Source organism: Mandrillus leucophaeus, unplaced genomic scaffold, assembly GCF_000951045.1.
Source record: "Mandrillus leucophaeus isolate KB7577 unplaced genomic scaffold, Mleu.le_1.0 Scaffold318, whole genome shotgun sequence".
In the NCBI taxonomy this organism is placed as follows: domain Eukaryota; kingdom Metazoa; phylum Chordata; class Mammalia; order Primates; family Cercopithecidae; genus Mandrillus; species Mandrillus leucophaeus.
The window spans coordinates 2,159,964-2,179,049 of NW_012103343.1; the positions used below are offsets into that span (position 1 = coordinate 2,159,964).

Sequence of the window (19,086 nt, forward strand, 5' to 3'; positions counted from 1 at the left end):
CCTGGCAACAAGAGTGAAACTCCATCTCAAAAAACAAAACAAAACAAAACCAAAAAAAGATACCCATGAAGACCAATGCACCTTTATTTGTTACTTTAAAAATTATGTTGAATTAAGTATATATACATATTATAGGTTGTTTTAAAAATGTTTAGTTAAAAGAATAAATCTGGTTTAAAAATTATAGGAAAACATAAGCTGAAACTCATAGGTCTAGTGTGGTAAAATGTGGGTGGGAGGGAAAGGCTTAACTGTTGATCATGGCAATCAATTCAACTCACATTTATTCTGCCCTGACCCTGTGTCTCTGACTGTGTGGGGTACTTGGGAATCAAAGAGGAGGTTGAGACCCCTCTCAGCCTAAAGGTTCCTGGGAGAACTGATGGAGAGACTGATAACCTGTGAAAGCAACTGCCGAAAAGTCAAACCACATTAATAATGAAGAGCTCCAGAAAGGAGTCATTTATTCTGAATTGAAAATCAGGGAAGTTCTTGCAGATGGGGTGACCATTGAGTCAGACTTTGAGCAGATTTTCAGTAGACTATGGTGGCTTCAAGGGCAGAGGAAATCACGTGAATCAGGCACCACTGTGGAGGGGAAGCAGAGGGGTGTTGAAGGAAGTGGATGAAGCCCCAGGGAGGAGTCGCTGGAGAGGGCTCAGAATAGCCCGGAGTCGGACTGTGAACACCTGATTCTAAGAAGTTGGTGTCTAATTCTACAGAAAATAGGAAAGCAGCCAAAAAGCTCTCTTTTTTTTAATACCAGAGGGAAGCACCCATGGCAGTGTCCCAGTCCGGGTGGGTGCAATAGGGGGCTGCAGATGAAAGGGGGAAGGGCACCTGGGCCTCCTGGAACTGGCAGCCAAGTAGCTGCACTAACACATCTCTGAGCTTTTTCAGCAAAGACAGAGTTGAGAATTCTAGAAATGCTGACTGGCTAGACACGGGGGGGAGGGGGGCCCTTTGTTTCCTGAAATTCCTGCACATATAATGCATGGTTTCCTGGAACAGGACCTATATTATAGGTTTGGCTAATAATTCAGTCCTTTCTGACTAGGGAGTAAGACTTGACGTTTTTAGTTTTTGGTGACAATTAAGAGCTAGCTATACAAGCACTAAAATTATAGTCTCATTTCCAAAATAAAATTACTTAAGATGGTGGCAATTCCACCTAAATTCTCTAAATAATGCTCTGTATGTTGTTGATTTATGCTGCCAAAGAAACAATATTTTCCTTGCTGGTGGCACAAAGCCAGGTGAAATAACTAACACATCAGCTGACAGAATCTTAGATTCACAAAAATCTCCACAGGCTTATGCCCACAGGCTCAGTCTAAGAAGAAGAAATTACAGAGATAAATGCCAATCTTTGAACAGAGATAAATTACCAAATGCATAAACGCAGGATGGAAGAAACCTAGCTTTAGCCTACATAAGAGGTCTTAGAGTTTAAGTTGGTCTCAAGTTCTGTGTGCACCAGCAGTGACAGCTGCCAGTGTACCCTGGGAGCACAGGATGCAGAATAGAGGTCAAATGTCCAGAAGAGGAAATACGATAGTTAAGTGTATTCTGTGCCAGTCATTCCCCACTTATAGTATTTTGCCCAGTTCTGAGAGTCACATTTTACTAGTGATGTCATGTGAGGAACTCCCAGGAGCTTGGGATATGGAAGGTGAACCTGGGGTGAAGGTGGCAGGGGAGGCACCCTGGTGCTGCTCTCCATCTCTGGGGGTCGGCACAGATTTGTTCTGTGCAGCTTCAGAGGACTACGTGAGTTTGCAGAGAGAAATGTTGTGACTCAATACATCAGAAGGTTTCTCATCAATTTTCCAGAACAAATGGACTGATTTATGAGATCAGCTCCTTGTCATTGGGAATCCGTAAGCAAAGGCAGGTCAAAAACCTATTTGTGGGGAGGGGGACCTTTGCACTAGGGTGGAGGCTCGACTCTCTGCCTAAGCATCTGTGATTCTGGAATGATGGCACATGGCCCTGTGCACACTGAAAGTGAAAGGAAATGGGCTTGCTAATATATACACGGACAGATATTTCTCTCTCTCTCTCTCTCTCTCTGTGTGTGTGTGTGTGTGTGTGTGTGTGTGTGTGTGTGACCTGGTGGTACTGTGGATTTTAGTTCTTGCCTTTAATCTTATACACTAAAAATCTTAAATTTCGATCCTAAACCACACTTAGGAACAATATACAGAAAATATGTTTACTAGTTACGCTTCAGCATAAAGGGAAGATACATGTATAGGTCAATTGCTAATTTCCTAATTTCAAAAAATAATAAAAGAAAATGGTCTACATAATCTCATGGTTACAGCTTAAATAATTAGTTCTTGTCATTTGTATTTCCTAAATGATAATTCATACTGCATAAAGTTTGACATTTATGACGGTGATTGAGAAATGCAAGAGTTGTTATTCACATGAAACATGAAAAAGATTCTTTCTAAAGCTGTCATTTGGTATCACATCACCACACAGTAGATCAACTGAAATAAGCAGCAGCGTGCAAATGTCAAAGAATCTGCTCTCACCTCACTGTAGTTGATTTTGTTCGTTCTTGCCAACATAATTTCTGGTGTGTCAGGCATTATGTGTATCTGCGTCTTGTCTTTGTCCCAGGCTTCTGTGTATAAACGCTATCAAAGAAAATACACAAATTCATCAGGAAAAAAGTTCTGTGTAGAGTTAATAGGAATTTTAGGGCCACAAAAACTTTAAAAACAAAAAAAGAAAAGGTTATGGATCTTATACACATTATGTGTTTTATGCACATCTTTAAGTAATAAGATCATAGTGGAACATGTACTTATAAATGCCTTATAAATCTGAAATGTATGTTAACAATTAAAAGGAAAATGAGAATAAGCATATTTTATGCAGATTATTTTTTCATAAAATATGCCACTTTATCAAAACCAGGAAACAATAACTGAAGTAAATATCAAAATATACATGATATATATCAGTTATTAATAGATGACAAGCCAATAGATAGACAGACAGATAGATGCTTTTTATTGCTCAATGCTTTCTTTCCTCATTAATGTTTCTTTTGTGTTGATTCAGCTTTAGGGGCCCCACTTTGATTCTCAATTTTGAAGTCTCACCTTGTTCATAGTGATGGCATTATTTTTGGCCAACACTTGTTCCAGAGAGTCAGTCACACTGGTAAATTTGAATGTGTCTGGAGGCTGGCGATAGATTTTATCACTCAAAATTTCAGTTGCCCTTTTGCATTTTTCCACATCCAAAGAGCCAATGGGCACCCAGCCGATGCCTCTCATCCACTGGAGATCAGACTTGTACATATTCTGTTGACACAAATAGTCAATAAATATTTATCTCTGTGTTAGCAACGCATTTTCTTTTTCTTTTTTTCTTTTTTTTTTTTTTTGAGACGGAGTCTCTCTCTGTCCCCCAGGCTGGAGTGCAGTGGCGCGATCTTGGCTCACTGCAAGCTCTGTCTCCCGGGTTCACGCCATTCTCCTGCCTCAGCGTCCAGACTAGCTGGGACTACAGGTGCCCGCCACAGCGCCTGGTTAATTTGCATTTTCATCTGAAGGATAAGATATCAAGTAAAAGCATTCTCAAAATTTAGTTTGGTGGATGGGCCAGGTATCACACAACATTCCATTTCGGTCTGAAAGGATTAAAATACCTATGGATAAAGGCATGCTATTTGCCTCCTGCAGGGGCTGGTGAGCTTGTGCCATATATTGCCATTTTCTCCAAGGGGTGTTAAATAATTTCCCACCTCTGCACGTTATTATGACTCTCAGTACTCACATCGCTCTGGAGGTCATAGGCCTGCCGAGCATGGATGACGTCGCTCTGGTCGGGCAGGCACGTCCACTGGTGCAGGTAGTTCTTGTAGTCCACGTCGCTGACTAAGGTCTGGCACTTCTTGGCCAACACCACCCCCAGCATGTCTACTGGGCTACTGAACTTGGTCTTCCACTTCTCAAAGTCCTTCTTATACTCCCTGTCACTCTGGATCTTGGCCACATGCATGGACCACATCATCTTGGGGTCATCATGTATAGCTCGGGCACCAATGTGGTGGCCAAGCTGCTTACGATAGCCTTCTTTGTACTTGAACTAAAAGAAGAAAAAGATAATCATCGGCTTTAACTTTTAGTAAAAAGTAATCACTAAGCGTAACTTTCTCTATTTAAAAAAAAATTTCCCTGAATATATAAATTATATGATAGATGTAGAAACCATTTAGAAAATAAATGAAATATATGTCATATATCATCACATATGAAATATATCTCTTATATAAAATATATATCATATAAATAGGCATTACTTTAATACATTCTTTAATGTTAAAGTCATTCTATTAGAATTTAGAATTTGTTTTTAAAATATTTAATTTTCAGATGTATAAGTTTCAGGAGATTATGCTGCAATGACAATGACAATAAAAATGAAATTCTCCTGCATGGCTTTTGTATGCTCACTGATCCAAAATTTCATTGAGTATCTACTATGTGTCAAGCACAGTTCTAGATAAGCAATGCAGATTCAATAAGAATTTTCTTTGCCTGCAAAGAGTATCTGTATATTTATACACAGGAAAAAAAGAAAATTTAAGATGTCATTCTGCCACTAAAATAATTCTTTATGATTCGTGTGTGAAAATATAATTAGAATAGAAGTCATACTGTATATGCGTTTGTGCCTGCTCTTTTCAGTTATTATATAAGCATTTCTATGTGTCACTAAATAGTCTTTGCACACATGACTTTCCTTTTTTTAGAAAGCATCTCTCTCTGTTGCCCGGGCTGGAGTGCAGTGGTACAATCGTGTCTCACTGCAACCGCCAACTCTTGGGCTGAAGTGATCCTCCCGCCTCAGCTTCTGAGTAGCTAGCACTACAGGTATGTGCCACCACACCTGGCTAATTTTTAAGTTTTTTGTAGAGATAGTGTCTTGTTATGCTGACCAGGCTGGTCTCGAACTCCTGCCCTCAAGTGATCCTCCCACCTTGCTCTCCCAAAGCACTGAGATTACAGGTGTGAGCCACGGTGCCTGACCTATACGCATGATTTTTAATGACAGCAGGTATTTTATTATATGGTATTTAACCCTTCTGTGATTGTCATTTATTCTTAAATTATGATTACTTCCCATATTTTGGAAATAAAGAAAAAAATCTAGAGTTTTTAATTTTTTTTAACTTCATAGACAAAAGAAATGGAAAGATAAAAATTTTTAGAAATGTGAGCAAATCCTTTTTTATTATACTTTAAGTTCTAGGGTACGTGTACACAACGTGCAGATTTGTTACATATGTATACATGTGCCATGTTGGTGTGCTGCACCCATTAACTCGTCATTTACATTAGGTATATCTCCTAATGCCATACCTCCTCCCTCCCCCCACCCCACGACAGGCCCCAGTGTGTGATATTCCCCACCCTGTGTCCAAGTGTTCTCATTGTTCATTTCCCACCTATGAGTGAGAACACGCGGTGTTTGGTTTTCTGTCGTTGCAATAGTGAGCAAATTCATCTTTTAAAGAAAGTAAATATTTGTAGCCCACAACTGGATATGAAAACAAACATATGTTCCATAGGAATCATTGAACTTTGAATAATGTGTCCTATAATTCAGCCCTTGTAGATTCATTGGTTCATACAGCATAGGTTGGGTTTTGAAGGAACCCTACAATAAGTTCAATTGTATATGAGAAATGCATCATTGGAAAAGCCAAAAAAATTATATGAACTATAGTCAAGTATCTAATACTTTTGTTCAGCAAGAAAACGGACATGTTTTGAAATGTATGTTGCTATGGACTCAACCATAACTAGAATTTGGCCTTTGTGTTGATAACTCTATTACCATTATTTTAAACCATTCATTGAAACAACAAACTGTTAGCAACAGCTTTAACCTCATGGCTTACTTGTGCCACTCTAAATCCAGGAGAGAGAAATAAATCTTTGAGCTACAGCTAAGGCAAAGAACTTTCCAAGTATACTTACTTCACTTGCAATATCTCTGGAGGCCTTGGCTGCCTTGATAGGAATGGCATCTACCCGCATATCATAACCTTTCCTCTTGGCTTCTTCTAGGCCAAGCTTATATAGTTTCTAAAACAGACATTGATAATAAGTTAGATTTAGAAAGTGCATTGTAAGGAAAATGTATCCTGCACTATGAATATATTGCTTACCTCACTGTAATTTACTTTGTTTTGTTTTGCTAATAAAACTTCAGGGGTGTCTGGCATAATGTGGACAGTGGTTTTATCCTTATCCCAAGCTTCTGTATAGAGGCGCTAAGAGAAACAGAGAGACATGACTGGTACAGGCCAGTAATAAATAGATACATGCAGACAGTCTGATTTTTAATGAGAATCAAGAAATTCAGCTCAGTGAATTGGTATTTGTGACATTTTCAGGTCTAGATGTCTTGTGTCAATAAGAAGCACAATTCTTTAAAACCACATTAGTACCAAGCAAAGGAATCAAAAATAAGTTTTCTTTTATAGAAACAGATTTCAGTGTTTCCATAAACAAAAAAATTAATAACCTCCTCAAACAAAGATAAGACTTACATGATTCATGGTAATAGCATTGTTTTTTGCCAAAACCATTGGTATGGAATCCATAAGGCTGGAAAACTTAAATTTATCTGGGTGCTGACGGTAAACATGGTCACTCAAAATCTGGGTGGCTCGTTTGTTTTTCTCATCCTCGAGAGAACCACTAGGCATCCAGCCAATGCCTTTTAGCCACTGAAGGTCTGACTTGTACAAATTCTGAAAGTGCAAGTGACAAATTTGTCATAATTAAATCATTTATCATAATTTGTCATAATTAAATCATTTGCCCCTAAATAAAAGTTCATATTATATTATATATATTTTTAATACTTGAATTATTAGAAAATTCTAAATTTTTGGTATGAATTATAAATCAACAAAATGTTCAGATTAAAAGCGTATTTTGAAAAACATTTTAAACAGAAGCAGATAGAAAATGACTCAATCCTTTGATTGTCTAGCTCAACAATCTAGAGGCTTCCACCAAAGCAATGGGTCTTTGCTGGGTCTTTGTGGAATAATGTTGCCTCCAGATGTTTGGGTGACTAGATGGGGCTTGGGCATTAGTCCAGGGTAATTGTGTAAACTCAACTCCCCTCATGACGGGACTCTGATACTTTAAAAAGCAGACATCATATTTTGTTGGCCAAAGGAAAATCTTAGACTCACGTCGCTCTGGAGGTCATAGGCCTGCCGAGCATGGATGACATCACTCTGATCGGGCAGGCACGTCCACTGGTGCAGGTAGTTCTTGTAGTCCACGTCACTGACTAAAGTCTGGCACTTCTTGGCCAGCACCACCCCCAGCATGTCCACTGGGCTACTAAACTTGGTCTTCCACTTCTCAAAGTCCTTCTTGTACTCCCTGTCACTCTGGATCTTGGCCACATGCATGGACCACATCATCTTGGGGTCATCTTCAATGTTCCGGGCTCCAATGTGGTGGCCGAGCTGCTTGCGGTAACCATCTTTGTATTTGTACTAAAGAAAAAAAAATGTGTCTTATTCCTTTCAAAATTAACTTCTGTTGCCATCTTTGTGGCAAATTACAAAGCGCATTAACTCTAAATATTTTACTAAGCCTAGAGAGCCAAAGACTTCAGTCTTTTGATAAGAAAGATTAAAGGCTAAATTCAGCTACGAAATTCCATACATAATAAATGCATCCTTGATCTTATCCTCATCCCACACTGCATGGGATCATTTTATTCCATTGTAATTTGTTGCCCCTTAGATTTTGTTCAATTTGAAATTAAATTGAGACTGCTTTGAAGTGACAAATTGCAATCAAATCAATATCAACAAAGGATAAAATCTTACTTCACTGGCAATTTCCCGGGAGGCTTTTGCTGCTTTGATTGGTATGGCATCAACAGGAAGATCATAACCTTTTCTCTTCAGCTCCTCATAACCCATTCGGTAGAGTTTCTGTTAAGAAATGAAGATCACTATGTTCCCCATAGACAAATATAGCATAATGATCAAATGTGCTAAATATTTTGAGTCCATGAGAGTAGCATCTGTGCCCTAGAATACTCAAATGTAATTAGAAATTATGCCCATTGATTGCTAATGATCCTGTTTTAAACTTTAAAGCTCTTCAATTACCTAAATCAGCAAAATTGTCAGCTCTTCCCAAATACAGTCATGCATTGGTTAATGACAAAGATACATCCTAAGAAATGTATTGTTACGTGATTTTGTCCTTGTGGGAACATCACAGAGTGTACTTATGCAATCCTAGATGGTACAGTCTACTACACACCTAGGCTATATGGTATAGCCTATTCCTCCTAGGCTACAAACCTGTAGAGCATGCTAGTATAGGCAACTGTAACACAATGGGAAGTATTAATATTTGTGTATCTAAATATGGCTAAACATGGAAAAGATACAGCAAAAATACAGTATGATTATGGTACTATGTTATGGGACCACCATTCTGTATGTGTGCCTTTGTTGGCCAAACTGTTGTTATACAGTGCCTGTCTATACTTGCAAGAATCAGGCAGAAGTAAAACAATAGAGAAATGAAATGGATTATTATTTAAGTGCTGTTTCTCAATTCACATTGGCTGTTTCATTATAAGTTTTTGCTAGAAAAGAGCTATGGCTTTTCATCTAATTATTCTAATGAGAAAAAATCATGCCTAAGGGGTTATCTCTTCCATGTAGCTGATGCATTGTGAAATAGTCTGTCTCCCAATATGGGACCATCCAAAATAGGATCCACATCTATAGGTAAGATGCTGAGTCCACCATAATTTCTAAAACTTAAGATGTTTTGAAGAAAGTTTAAATAATGAATTTTAAAAGCTTAAGCAAAATAATTTTTTTTTCAGGTCTGTGACATAACTTAAAAATTGAGAATATAATTTAAATGTACTTTTATCCAGAAACCAGATTATTTAAAGTGCCTGTTGATCTTGGACTTGTGTTTATCTGTTAGTCCTTTGTGGCATTACTTTAATACATTCTTTAATGTTAAAGTCATTCTATTAGAATTTAGAATTTGTTTTTAAAATATTGAATTTTCAGATGTATAAATTTCAGGAGATTATGCTGCAATGACAATGACAATAAAAATGAAATTCTCCTGCATGGCTTTTGTATGCTCACTGATCCAAAATTTCATTGAGTATCTACTATGTGTCAGGCAGGATTCTAGATAAGCACTGTAGATTCAATAAGAATTTTCTCTGTCTGCAAAGAGTGCCTGTCCACACTGGGAAATGCAATACCAGCCATCACCTTGTGATGATATGTATAACAATGGACTGCAAGGAACAGAGAATACAGACTCCCCATTCTGCCTGACACAGTGAGTACTAACATTTCGATGTTCAATCTACAAGCCACTAAATAAAGAATCTAAGTCATATGTAGTTCATTAATTACAATAATTCAGGGATTCAAAGAACTTCCAGAAAACTTCACTGATTTAGAAACAATCAAAATGAGCTTTCTGAAAACACATGCTGAATCTGAAAACTTACATCACTTGTGTTGATTAAATTTGCTTTAGCCAGAACAATGTCAGGCGTATCAGGCATGATGTGGATCTGAGTCTTGTCTTTGTCCCAAGCTTCTCTATAAAGTCTCTAAAATAAGAAATAAGAATTTTTCAGTGGTGGTGTTAGATTAGTGAATGACACAGTTGGCTTCAAACAGAATTGCTGATTTTATCTGAATTAAACATTATACAGAATTGATATCATAAGCAGAACAACATAACATAAGCAGAAAATAGATGCATTATTTCTTGATTTATCTGGAACATAACTGCCTTTCAAAACGGAGATTATGGGTCACATTTTCAAAGTTACAGAAAATCCTGCCTACAAGAAATCAATCTAGGTAATCACATGCTTTGCCAATATTATCAAATGAAACAGGCTTCTCTATCTTTTGGGTTGTGTCCCTCAGTGTTTAATTGAGAGGCAGCCCTTGCCTTTTCAAAAGCTGTCTTATTCAAAGTGTGCCTAGAAATCAGGGAGTTTTATTTCCCATGTGGCTTGTTGTTATTATTTTGACACAGAGTCTTACTCTGTTGCCCAGGCTGGAGTGCAACGGCGCAATCACAGCTCACTGCAACCTCTGCCTCCTGAGTTCAAGTGATTCTGGTGCCTCAGCCACCTGCGTAGCTGGGATTACAGGCAAGTGCCAGCATAGCAGGCTAATTTTTGTATTTTTAGTAGAGACAGGGTTTCGCCATGTTGGCCAGGATGGCCTTGAACTCCCCATCTCAGGTGATCTGCCTGCCTCAGCCTCCCAAAGTGCTGGGATTACAAGTGTGAGCCACTGTGTCCATCTTCCATGTGGCTTATTATTTATAATTACACCTCACAATCATTGTGAAAGATTAGGATTCCCAAAATGATTTTTTTGGGGGGAATTTATCAAAATCTCTTTGATGTTCCAAAGCCATCCTTATGTCTCTTCAACAGAAGACAAGGGGATCCAAACAAAAGTTTCATTGACTTACTAAAACTAGGATTTTTTTTTTTTTTTGAGACAGAGTTTCACTCTTGTTGCCCAGGCTGGAGTGCAATGGCGCAGTCTCAGTTCACTGCAACCTCCACCTCCCAGGTTCAAGCAATTCTCCTGCCTCAGCTTCCTAAGTAGCTGGGATTACAGGCGCCCACCACCATGCGCAGCTAATTTTTGTATTTTTAGTAGAGATGGGGTTTCACCATGTTGGCCAGGCTGGTCTTGAACTCCCGATCTCAGGTGATCCACCTGCCTTGGCCTCCCAAAGTACTGTGATTACAGGTGTGAGCCATCGTGCCCGGCTAAAACTAGGAAAATTTGATGAAAAACAGAATATTTACACAGCGTCAGAAAATCTCCCTGCCAGATTACTTATCAATTACAAAGGATAAAATGGTTACTCAACAGTATAGCAACCTGGCAATATCACTTTAACCAAGTGTTTAAGTTATTAGTAATAGAAGAAACTGATATCCTGTGCCTCCTGATATGAGGTACTGAGGAGGACACAATGTGTGATCTCCTACTGAAAAGACAATCTGAGTCTATCACAAGGACCCACCAGAAAACCCAAATGGAAAGAGATTCTACAAAATAACTGATCTATGTTCTTTACGAATGTCAAAAACTTGGAAGGCAAAGAAACAGTGAGGAACTAGTCCAGAGTAAAAGAGACTAAAGACATAGCAAGTAATGCAACCTGTGGTCTTGGATTAAATCCTGAGCCAGAGAAAATATTTTCTTTTCTTATAAAGGATATTAGTGATAAAACTGAATAAATTCTGTAGACTAGCAGACTAGTGAAAATTAATTTTGTGATTTTAATCATCACAATGTGATTATTGAGAATATTCTTATTTTTGGGAAATACAGGCAGAATAGGCATCATGAAACAACTTAATTTCTCATAGAGATATATAGATATAGGTCTAGATCTGAGAGAAAGAAAGGGAGAAAAAGAGACAAAAAGAGACAAAAAGAGAAGGCAAATGTGGTAAGATGTTAACATTTGGGGAATCTGGGTATACGCACACACACATACACACATATGTGAATTACATGTACTATTTTTTCAACTTTTCTGAGTGCCTGAAATTATTTCAATATAAAATTTTTTTGGTCTGATTGATTCCTTAAACTTGTCCATTTCCCTTTGAGGTGTGCAGCATGAGATGTGTGTGTATGGCACTTTTCTTTTTCCTGCACATGTTTGCCATGGTGCATATAACCCAGCGAAGTCAATTAAGACCCTCAGCACCAAAACAAAGGCAAGGCTTGTTAATTTCCACATGCGTGTATCCTGGTTCTGCACTACCCTTTTGGATTTAGTAACACCAGAGTTTCTCTTTAAAACTTTTTTTTATTTCCCTATATTCGTGGGGGCACAAGTGCAACTGCATTGTGGTAAAGTCAGGGCCTTCAGTGCATCCATCACTGGAGCAACACACATTGTACCCACCAAGCAAACAGCAGAGTTTCTCTACCTCCTAACCACTGATATTGTGTACTGGATGATTCTTTGTTGTGGGGGCTGCCCTGTGCATTGTGGGGTACTTAGCAGCATCCCTGGCTTCTACCCACTAGATGCCAGTAGCATGCCACTCCCCAGTTGTAAAAACCAAAAATATTTCTAGATGTTGCTAAATGTTCCTGTGGGGCAAAATTGCTTCTGGTTGAGAGTCACTAAGTTAGACTATTTCTTCAATGGCATGCACCACTTTCATCACATGGAATGCAGAGAAAATGCTGTTATTATTTACACTAGGATAGGCGCATCAGTCTATTCAGAAGGAGAGACAGCGGACTGAAGGACCCCAGCTGGCCCGGGTTTTGTGTGGTGGCCCTGAGGCCTGAGAGCTCCATATTTCAGCATTCCCCAAACTAGAGCGCACTGCTGGGAAGTCCTGTCCCGGAACACGTATATTGATAAACTTCATGATCTCTCTCTTGTTTCACGGAGAGAAAAGAAACTTGGATTCCAAGAAGGGGGAAATATTTTGTAAATTTGTTGTTTTCTCAGTTTGTTGGATTCTGACTGTTATCATAAAACAACAAAAGAATAAGTAAATGCTTAAACATTCATAATGAACCTGACAGGTCAACATTTACTATACATTCTGGAAATCAACATTATAAAAAGTCTGTAAGGGGTTAGTTAGGAAAAGAGGAACTACAGTTTATCAATGCTTATTGTAAGCTGATTATGGGCTTATATATTATATAAAACTTCTGATATATATGATATATGTAAAGTATATAGCATATTACATATAGTATATATATTCAGATCCTTCTAAGACCTACAGTATATACATATTTAGATCCTCCTAATAACAGATGGCTATTATATATCTATTTAAATCTTCTTACCAATTACAGATTTCAGGGCACATACTTCAATACTCTGTTATGTTCAGGGTTAGGCTTTTAGCTGAGCAGTGTTGAGTAATCTTTCCCTTCTTTGCATATAATTACTCCACCCTGCTATGTTTTATTTATTTTTTTCAATGAATATTTATTGAGTACCTATTATGTGTTAGACACTGGTGTCAGAGCTGGTGAAGAAAATAAATTGAAGATGAAATATATACTTATTTACGGTGACAGAATTATCCATTTATCTTGATTCAGCTAAACTAAAAGCATTATAATCATTTGTCAGGAAATACACTCTTTATAACACATTAATTGTGCCTGTGTAAGGTACTCAGAATCTTTCCCCCTCATACACTCTACCCCAACAAAAAACATTTGGGTGCTTCATGCACTCAAGTTTCAAAGAAAAAAGTTTGTTCAATCATTTTCCCATTACATTTTGGTTAATAAATAAGCTTTGGGTGACAAAAACTGACACTGACCTATTTTTACACAATTCAGTGTAGGATAGTTGCTAATTCAAATAAAGCGATCCAATATAAAATGTTATGTGGTGATGCATGAGGCAATGCTTTGCGGTTCTACTCATTTATTAAGCAAGCGCTATTCAGCAAATACTAGGTAGCAGGCACTATAATCTATTTTATTTATTTCCAGAGTGCTACTCACATCACTCCTATTTTTGGCATTTGTCTTTGCCAGAACTATGTCCATGGCATCAGGAATGCTGGTGAACTTGTTTCTGTCTGGAGGCTGACGATATTTTTTCTCACTGATGATTTCCGAAGCCCGCTTGTTCTTTTCTGCCTCTAAAGAACCCAAGGGACTCCATCCTATGCCTCTCAGCCACTCTAGGTCAGATTTATATAGATTCTGTGAAAAGACAGAGCAAGCCATCAAAATCCCATTCTCACCTGGATCCTAGATTCAAGTGATTCTATGCATTACAAACAGATGCATTTTAGATTTTCAATAACAATTTCTAGTTTCACTTCTCTTTGACTAAATAGCTACTCATATAAAATATGAATTAATATATAAACTATTGCATTTAATAGAAACTGACCTCACTTTGCAGTTCATAAACTTTCTTAGCTTGCACAACATCGTTCTGATCAGGCAGACATGTCCACTGATGTAAGTAGTTCTTGTAGTCCACGTCACTAACCAACTCCTGACACTTCTTGGCCAGTACCACTCCCAACATGTCCACTGGACTGGAGAACTTAGTTTTCCACTTCTCAAAGTCCTTCTTATATTCTCTTTCACTCTGCATTTTGGCTACATTCATGGACAACACAAGTTTTGGGTCATCTTGCAGACTCCGGAATCCAACATGGTGGCCAAGTTGCTTTCGGTAGCCTTGTTTGTATTTAAACTGAAATCAGAGAAAACACAGCTCTTTTAGTACACAAACTAAGGCCGAGTTAAGCTCAACTTGTTTTCTTTTCTTTCTTTTTCTTGAGACACGGATCTCACTATGTTTCCCAGGCTGGTCTTGAACTCCCAGGCCTACTCTTCCAGCTTCAGCCTCCCTAGTAGCTGGGATTACAGGCACATGCCACCTCACTCAGCTTCAATTTGCCTTGTTTTCATGTTTGTTTTCCAAAACCGAAATGAGAGAAGGGTTGTCTATGCTACCTTAGTATGGAATGTTTACTTACTTAAACTAAGCCTTGTTTACATGGAAGCTTCTGAAGAAATCTAATGTTGATACATAGAAATGTAATGTATCAACAGAGGTTATAAGAAATTAATTCTAACTAGATGCAGAAATATATGTTTGGTTGTGCTAGCTATTGTGTATTCTGACTTTGGGGTTGTATTTAATATAGCTCTTGTGATATTCTTATGGAAATGATAATCCTTATGGGCTAAATGACAGAAAAATCAGGAAGATACATGACTAAGTAAATACACCTAATAGTGGAGACTAATTTATTAAATAGCAGGATTTTTTTGTGGCTTGCCATGTGGTTATGTCATATAACCTTGTCCTTGTCCTGTTTGGGATCCATATCTTGCATGTGCAGATGGCTAAAAATAACTAAATATGTTAGATTAGGGAGAAAATTCCACAAGAGCTCCACATACTGCCAAATGGATCAAAATGATTACATAAATTTAAGACAGTAAAAGTAAAATTTGGTATTTAGATTCAATTGAGAAAAATTACATTAGTACTAGATGACAGTAACAACAGTGATAACAATAATGAGTATAATAACAGCATTTACTTGATGTTAGGTGCTGAACACATCTTATACCTTACATGATACCCAGCTTCATTATTACACATATAAAATATTCAGGAGTTTAAGTGGACTATAAGTTCAACATAAGCAACCTGACAAAATTGCTTTTTAAAAAGTAGTGCCATAGATTCTGTATGGGGCACAAATAAGCTCTCTGAACTGACCTCCTGTATCAAGAAAACAACACTAAATTTTGAGGGATTCTATTTTGACAGGAGTTTTGAAAAAACAGCATAAATTACAAATAGAATGATCAGAAGATTGAAGAATGTATAAAACTGAAACGAAAGGAGGGCAAATATGAAAAAGTCGGAAAAGCTATCAAGTGGAAGTGGAAATAGGCTACTTGTAGTGGTGTAGAACAGAGATCTAGAGCTTATCGGTAAATTATTTACGTAAAAATAAGAAGCTATATAATGGCAACTGGAAATGATCTAACAAAGAAATGACCTGCCCTGAAGGACTCCAAAATTCCTTTAAAGAATTTTTTTATTTTTGAGACACCGTCTTGCTCCATTGCCCAGGCTGGAGTGCAGTGGTGTGATCATGGCTCACTAAAGCCTCAACCTTCCGAGCTCAAGTGATCCTCCCATCTCAGCCTCCTAAGTAGCTGGGATTCCAGGCACACACCACCATGCCCAGCTAATTTTTTATTTTTTTGTAAAGAAAGAGTCTCACTATGTTGCCCAGGTCGGTCTTGAACTCCTGGCTTCAAATGATCTTCTTACCTTGGCCTCCCAAAGTGCTGAGATTACGGGAGGGAACCACTGCACCCAGCCTCCAAAATTCTTATATTTTTAAGTATCTACAGACTTTTGGAGATGGAGAGAAGGTAGGATGCTGTGTGGGAGATTAGATTAAATGTCTTTATCTTCCAACGTTAAATTCTATGATTCTAATTCATTAAATTAAATACTTATAAAAATTGTTTTAATTTTCTGAAATTTTACAAATACAAGGACATTTGAAATTGAGGAAAATACATCTCTATAATAGTGGGAAAGTTCACTAATAGTTCATTTGAGAGTAAGATTTCAAAAGGTTCGAATTAATGGGTTCACACAAAAAGAAATGAGGTACTATCAAATTGTTGAGTTGTTAGGAGATTATTGATGTTATTTCTTCAATTCCTAAACTATCTTTAGCATATAGCATTAAATGAAAATGAGTTTACACATCATTATTGCTTTAGGCTTATCATCTCGTTGATTTATTTTAATAAGGGATTGACCTGCAAGCTGGAGAGTGGGTAATAATGTATCATCATATTAGTTTTCCCACATTTCTGGAGTGCCAGAAATTAAGTGAATTAAATAAAATCTTCCCTTATGTTCTTAGAATTTATTGTCAGATTCCATTTTTAGGCACTCTTTTCCTCCACTCTGTACTTCAACCTGCATATTAACCAAATCCCTGTTTTCTTTTAAAGATTTTAATTAAGAGGTCCTGCTTCCCTATGAAATCCTGGTAATTTATTCATTATAACCAAGACCTTCTGAATTTTTGTGGTTAAGTTTTGGGATTAACAAAACGATATGCTAGCAATATGCAGAATATCTAAGTAAAATACTTGTAAAAAATTAACCAATAGAGACAATACCTAGTTTTTCACCAGATTTACTACCGTTTCTAATCATAACTAGAATCTACCTTTGGGAGAGTGAGTCTATGAACTTTAGACCAGATTTTCAGCAGAAAGAAGAATTAAGTAAGCCCTTAGGAACTTAAACCTAAATTTCTGGACCTTCTTGGATTTTTTAAGTCCCAAGGTAATTTATTACAATTATATAAGTGCAAAATGGGTTAAACTGAAATAACTGACAGCCTATTTTAAAAGATGTGCATATAAAATCTATCAGCATCAGTTTGTTGAGGTTGATTTATTATCTGGCACTTTGAATTTATCTAAAATAGACAAGTAGAAAACAGGAAAATTATTATATTTTCAGGAAAGTAGGGAAAACTTGCAATCTTGGGTCCTTTGTAATATCCCCAAGTAGAGCATCTTACTCTAATGGATCTTAGAGGTCTTCAGGCCCGACCTCTATTCAGGAAGCCCCTTTGGACATACGAACAGTGAAAAAGAAGAGTGAACTCTGGATAAATGAAGAGGGTAGAAGAAAACGAAGGAAGCATTATATTTTGAAAGGTAAAGCCTATCTATAAAAATAGTTACTGACATTAAGTTACCTGATTCAGATAAAAATATATCCTTCTAGAACTCAAACTAGTACTCACATCACTAGCAATGTCTCTTGAAGCTTTAGCTAGCTGTACAGAAATCGCATCAACTGGGAGATCATAGCCTTTCTTCAAAGATTCTTCCCATCCAAGTTTATAGAGTTTCTGAAAATTAAAGATATTCTTCAGCATTATTCTGCCTATATAAAGAATCTCAGCAGATTATTAGGGAAAAGTTTACCTACAGAGTGAATATCAGATCGAACATCATCTACCCTATCTTTAAAGATATGGATAAAAATAAAACAAGTTGTTTAAAGGAGTAGAAAAAGCACTGGCTCAGCATCATATGACCTGGCTTTAATCTTTTTTGGCTGTGAGAATCCTGGTGGTATATTTTATCACAGCCTCTGCTGTTCAGAAACAATATGGTCATATCAGGCATATCAGGTACTTTTCTCACTGCTGTTAAATACCACCTTGGCTTACTATTTTGAAGATAGATATTAAGATAATTGCTAATAAATACAGGTCACAACATTTTAATTAGCTAAGTGATAAAAGCAATAAATGAAATACTTTTTATAAATTGCAATAATTTAGTTGCAATCTTTCTGAGTTGACTTTACTGATTGAATGGATGTATGTGTGTTAGAACTGGGTAATAACAAAAATAGCTCATAGTTATCCAGTACTTTCCATGGGCCAGGCACTGTGTTGAGGATCTTACACAGAATTTCCCTTTTAGTCCTCATGGCAATCCAATGTCATAGGTATGTTTATGGTCCCAACTTTAGGGATGAGGAAAGTGAGATTTAGACAGGTAATTGAGTTACCCAGTATCATACATCTCAAAAATGGCAAAGCCAAAACTCATACCAAGTCTGTTTGATGCAATTTTTACCTTATTTATGTGTTTATTTATTAGAGATAGGGTCTCCCAATGTTGTCCAAACTGGATTCAAACTTCTGGGCTCAAGGGATCCTCCTGCCTCACCTTTCTGAGTAGCTAGGACTACAGGTGCATGTCATCGCACCCGGCTGTTTGATGCAATTTTTTTCAACAATTATCTATTGATTTCCTGCTTGGTATCAAGCACAATGAACACAGAGATAAACAGACACAGAACCTGCTCCATGAAGTATACAGTTGTGGCTGAAGCCTTTGCTCTTAACCACTCTATTTTGCAACATCCTGGGCTAATCAGTGTGTCATTTCCAAACTTCCATTGCTTCGACATTTATATCAGTATTTACTATTACATTATTTTATAAGTTCATAAGTTTCAATACAAAACCCTTACAAGTAATTTTTATGTAACTTTACCTGACTATACAGTGTTTGATTCTGTTTGGCTTGTAAAATATCTGGTGTATCAGGCATCACGTGAACATTGGTCTTATCTTTATTCCAATCAACGGTGTATAAATACTAGGAAGTGGGAAAAAAAGACATGAAATTGGAATAACTGGGACAAGCAGGAAAGAAAAATATGTATTTCTATATTAGTACTTGAATGCACTCAATTTGACTTAGTAAAGTAATAGCATATAATTCAGAAAAGACTCTAAAAACAAACTCAGATTTTAAAAAATAATCTTTTAAGTTATTTTCTGTTTTCTACAATGGAAAGTATTGAAGATATAATAATTAAAAATATAAATAATTTCTAACCCAACTAGAAGGTCAAGAGAAGAAAAAAAAGTAAGAGG

The 19,086-nt window shown here is 37.1% G+C and overlaps 1 protein-coding gene across 2 annotated transcripts in view; it reads right to left on the minus strand.

Moving 5' to 3' along the window:
- Positions 1-19,086, minus strand: part of NEB (nebulin) — a 223,643-nt gene that overhangs the window by 130,830 nt on the left and 73,727 nt on the right. For both annotated transcript variants that reach the window (XM_011987847.1, XM_011987846.1), the window contains exons 51-63: positions 18,701-18,805; positions 17,431-17,538; positions 14,004-14,315; positions 13,607-13,810; positions 9,568-9,672; positions 7,892-7,999; positions 7,241-7,552; positions 6,584-6,787; positions 6,200-6,304; positions 6,009-6,116; positions 3,799-4,110; positions 3,120-3,323; positions 2,544-2,648 (exon numbers count right to left, since the gene is read on the minus strand). In XM_011987847.1, the coding sequence (XP_011843237.1) occupies positions 2,544-2,648; positions 3,120-3,323; positions 3,799-4,110; positions 6,009-6,116; positions 6,200-6,304; positions 6,584-6,787; positions 7,241-7,552; positions 7,892-7,999; positions 9,568-9,672; positions 13,607-13,810; positions 14,004-14,315; positions 17,431-17,538; positions 18,701-18,805 (2,292 nt within the window). The remainder of the gene's footprint in view (positions 1-2,543; positions 2,649-3,119; positions 3,324-3,798; positions 4,111-6,008; positions 6,117-6,199; positions 6,305-6,583; positions 6,788-7,240; positions 7,553-7,891; positions 8,000-9,567; positions 9,673-13,606; positions 13,811-14,003; positions 14,316-17,430; positions 17,539-18,700; positions 18,806-19,086) is intronic.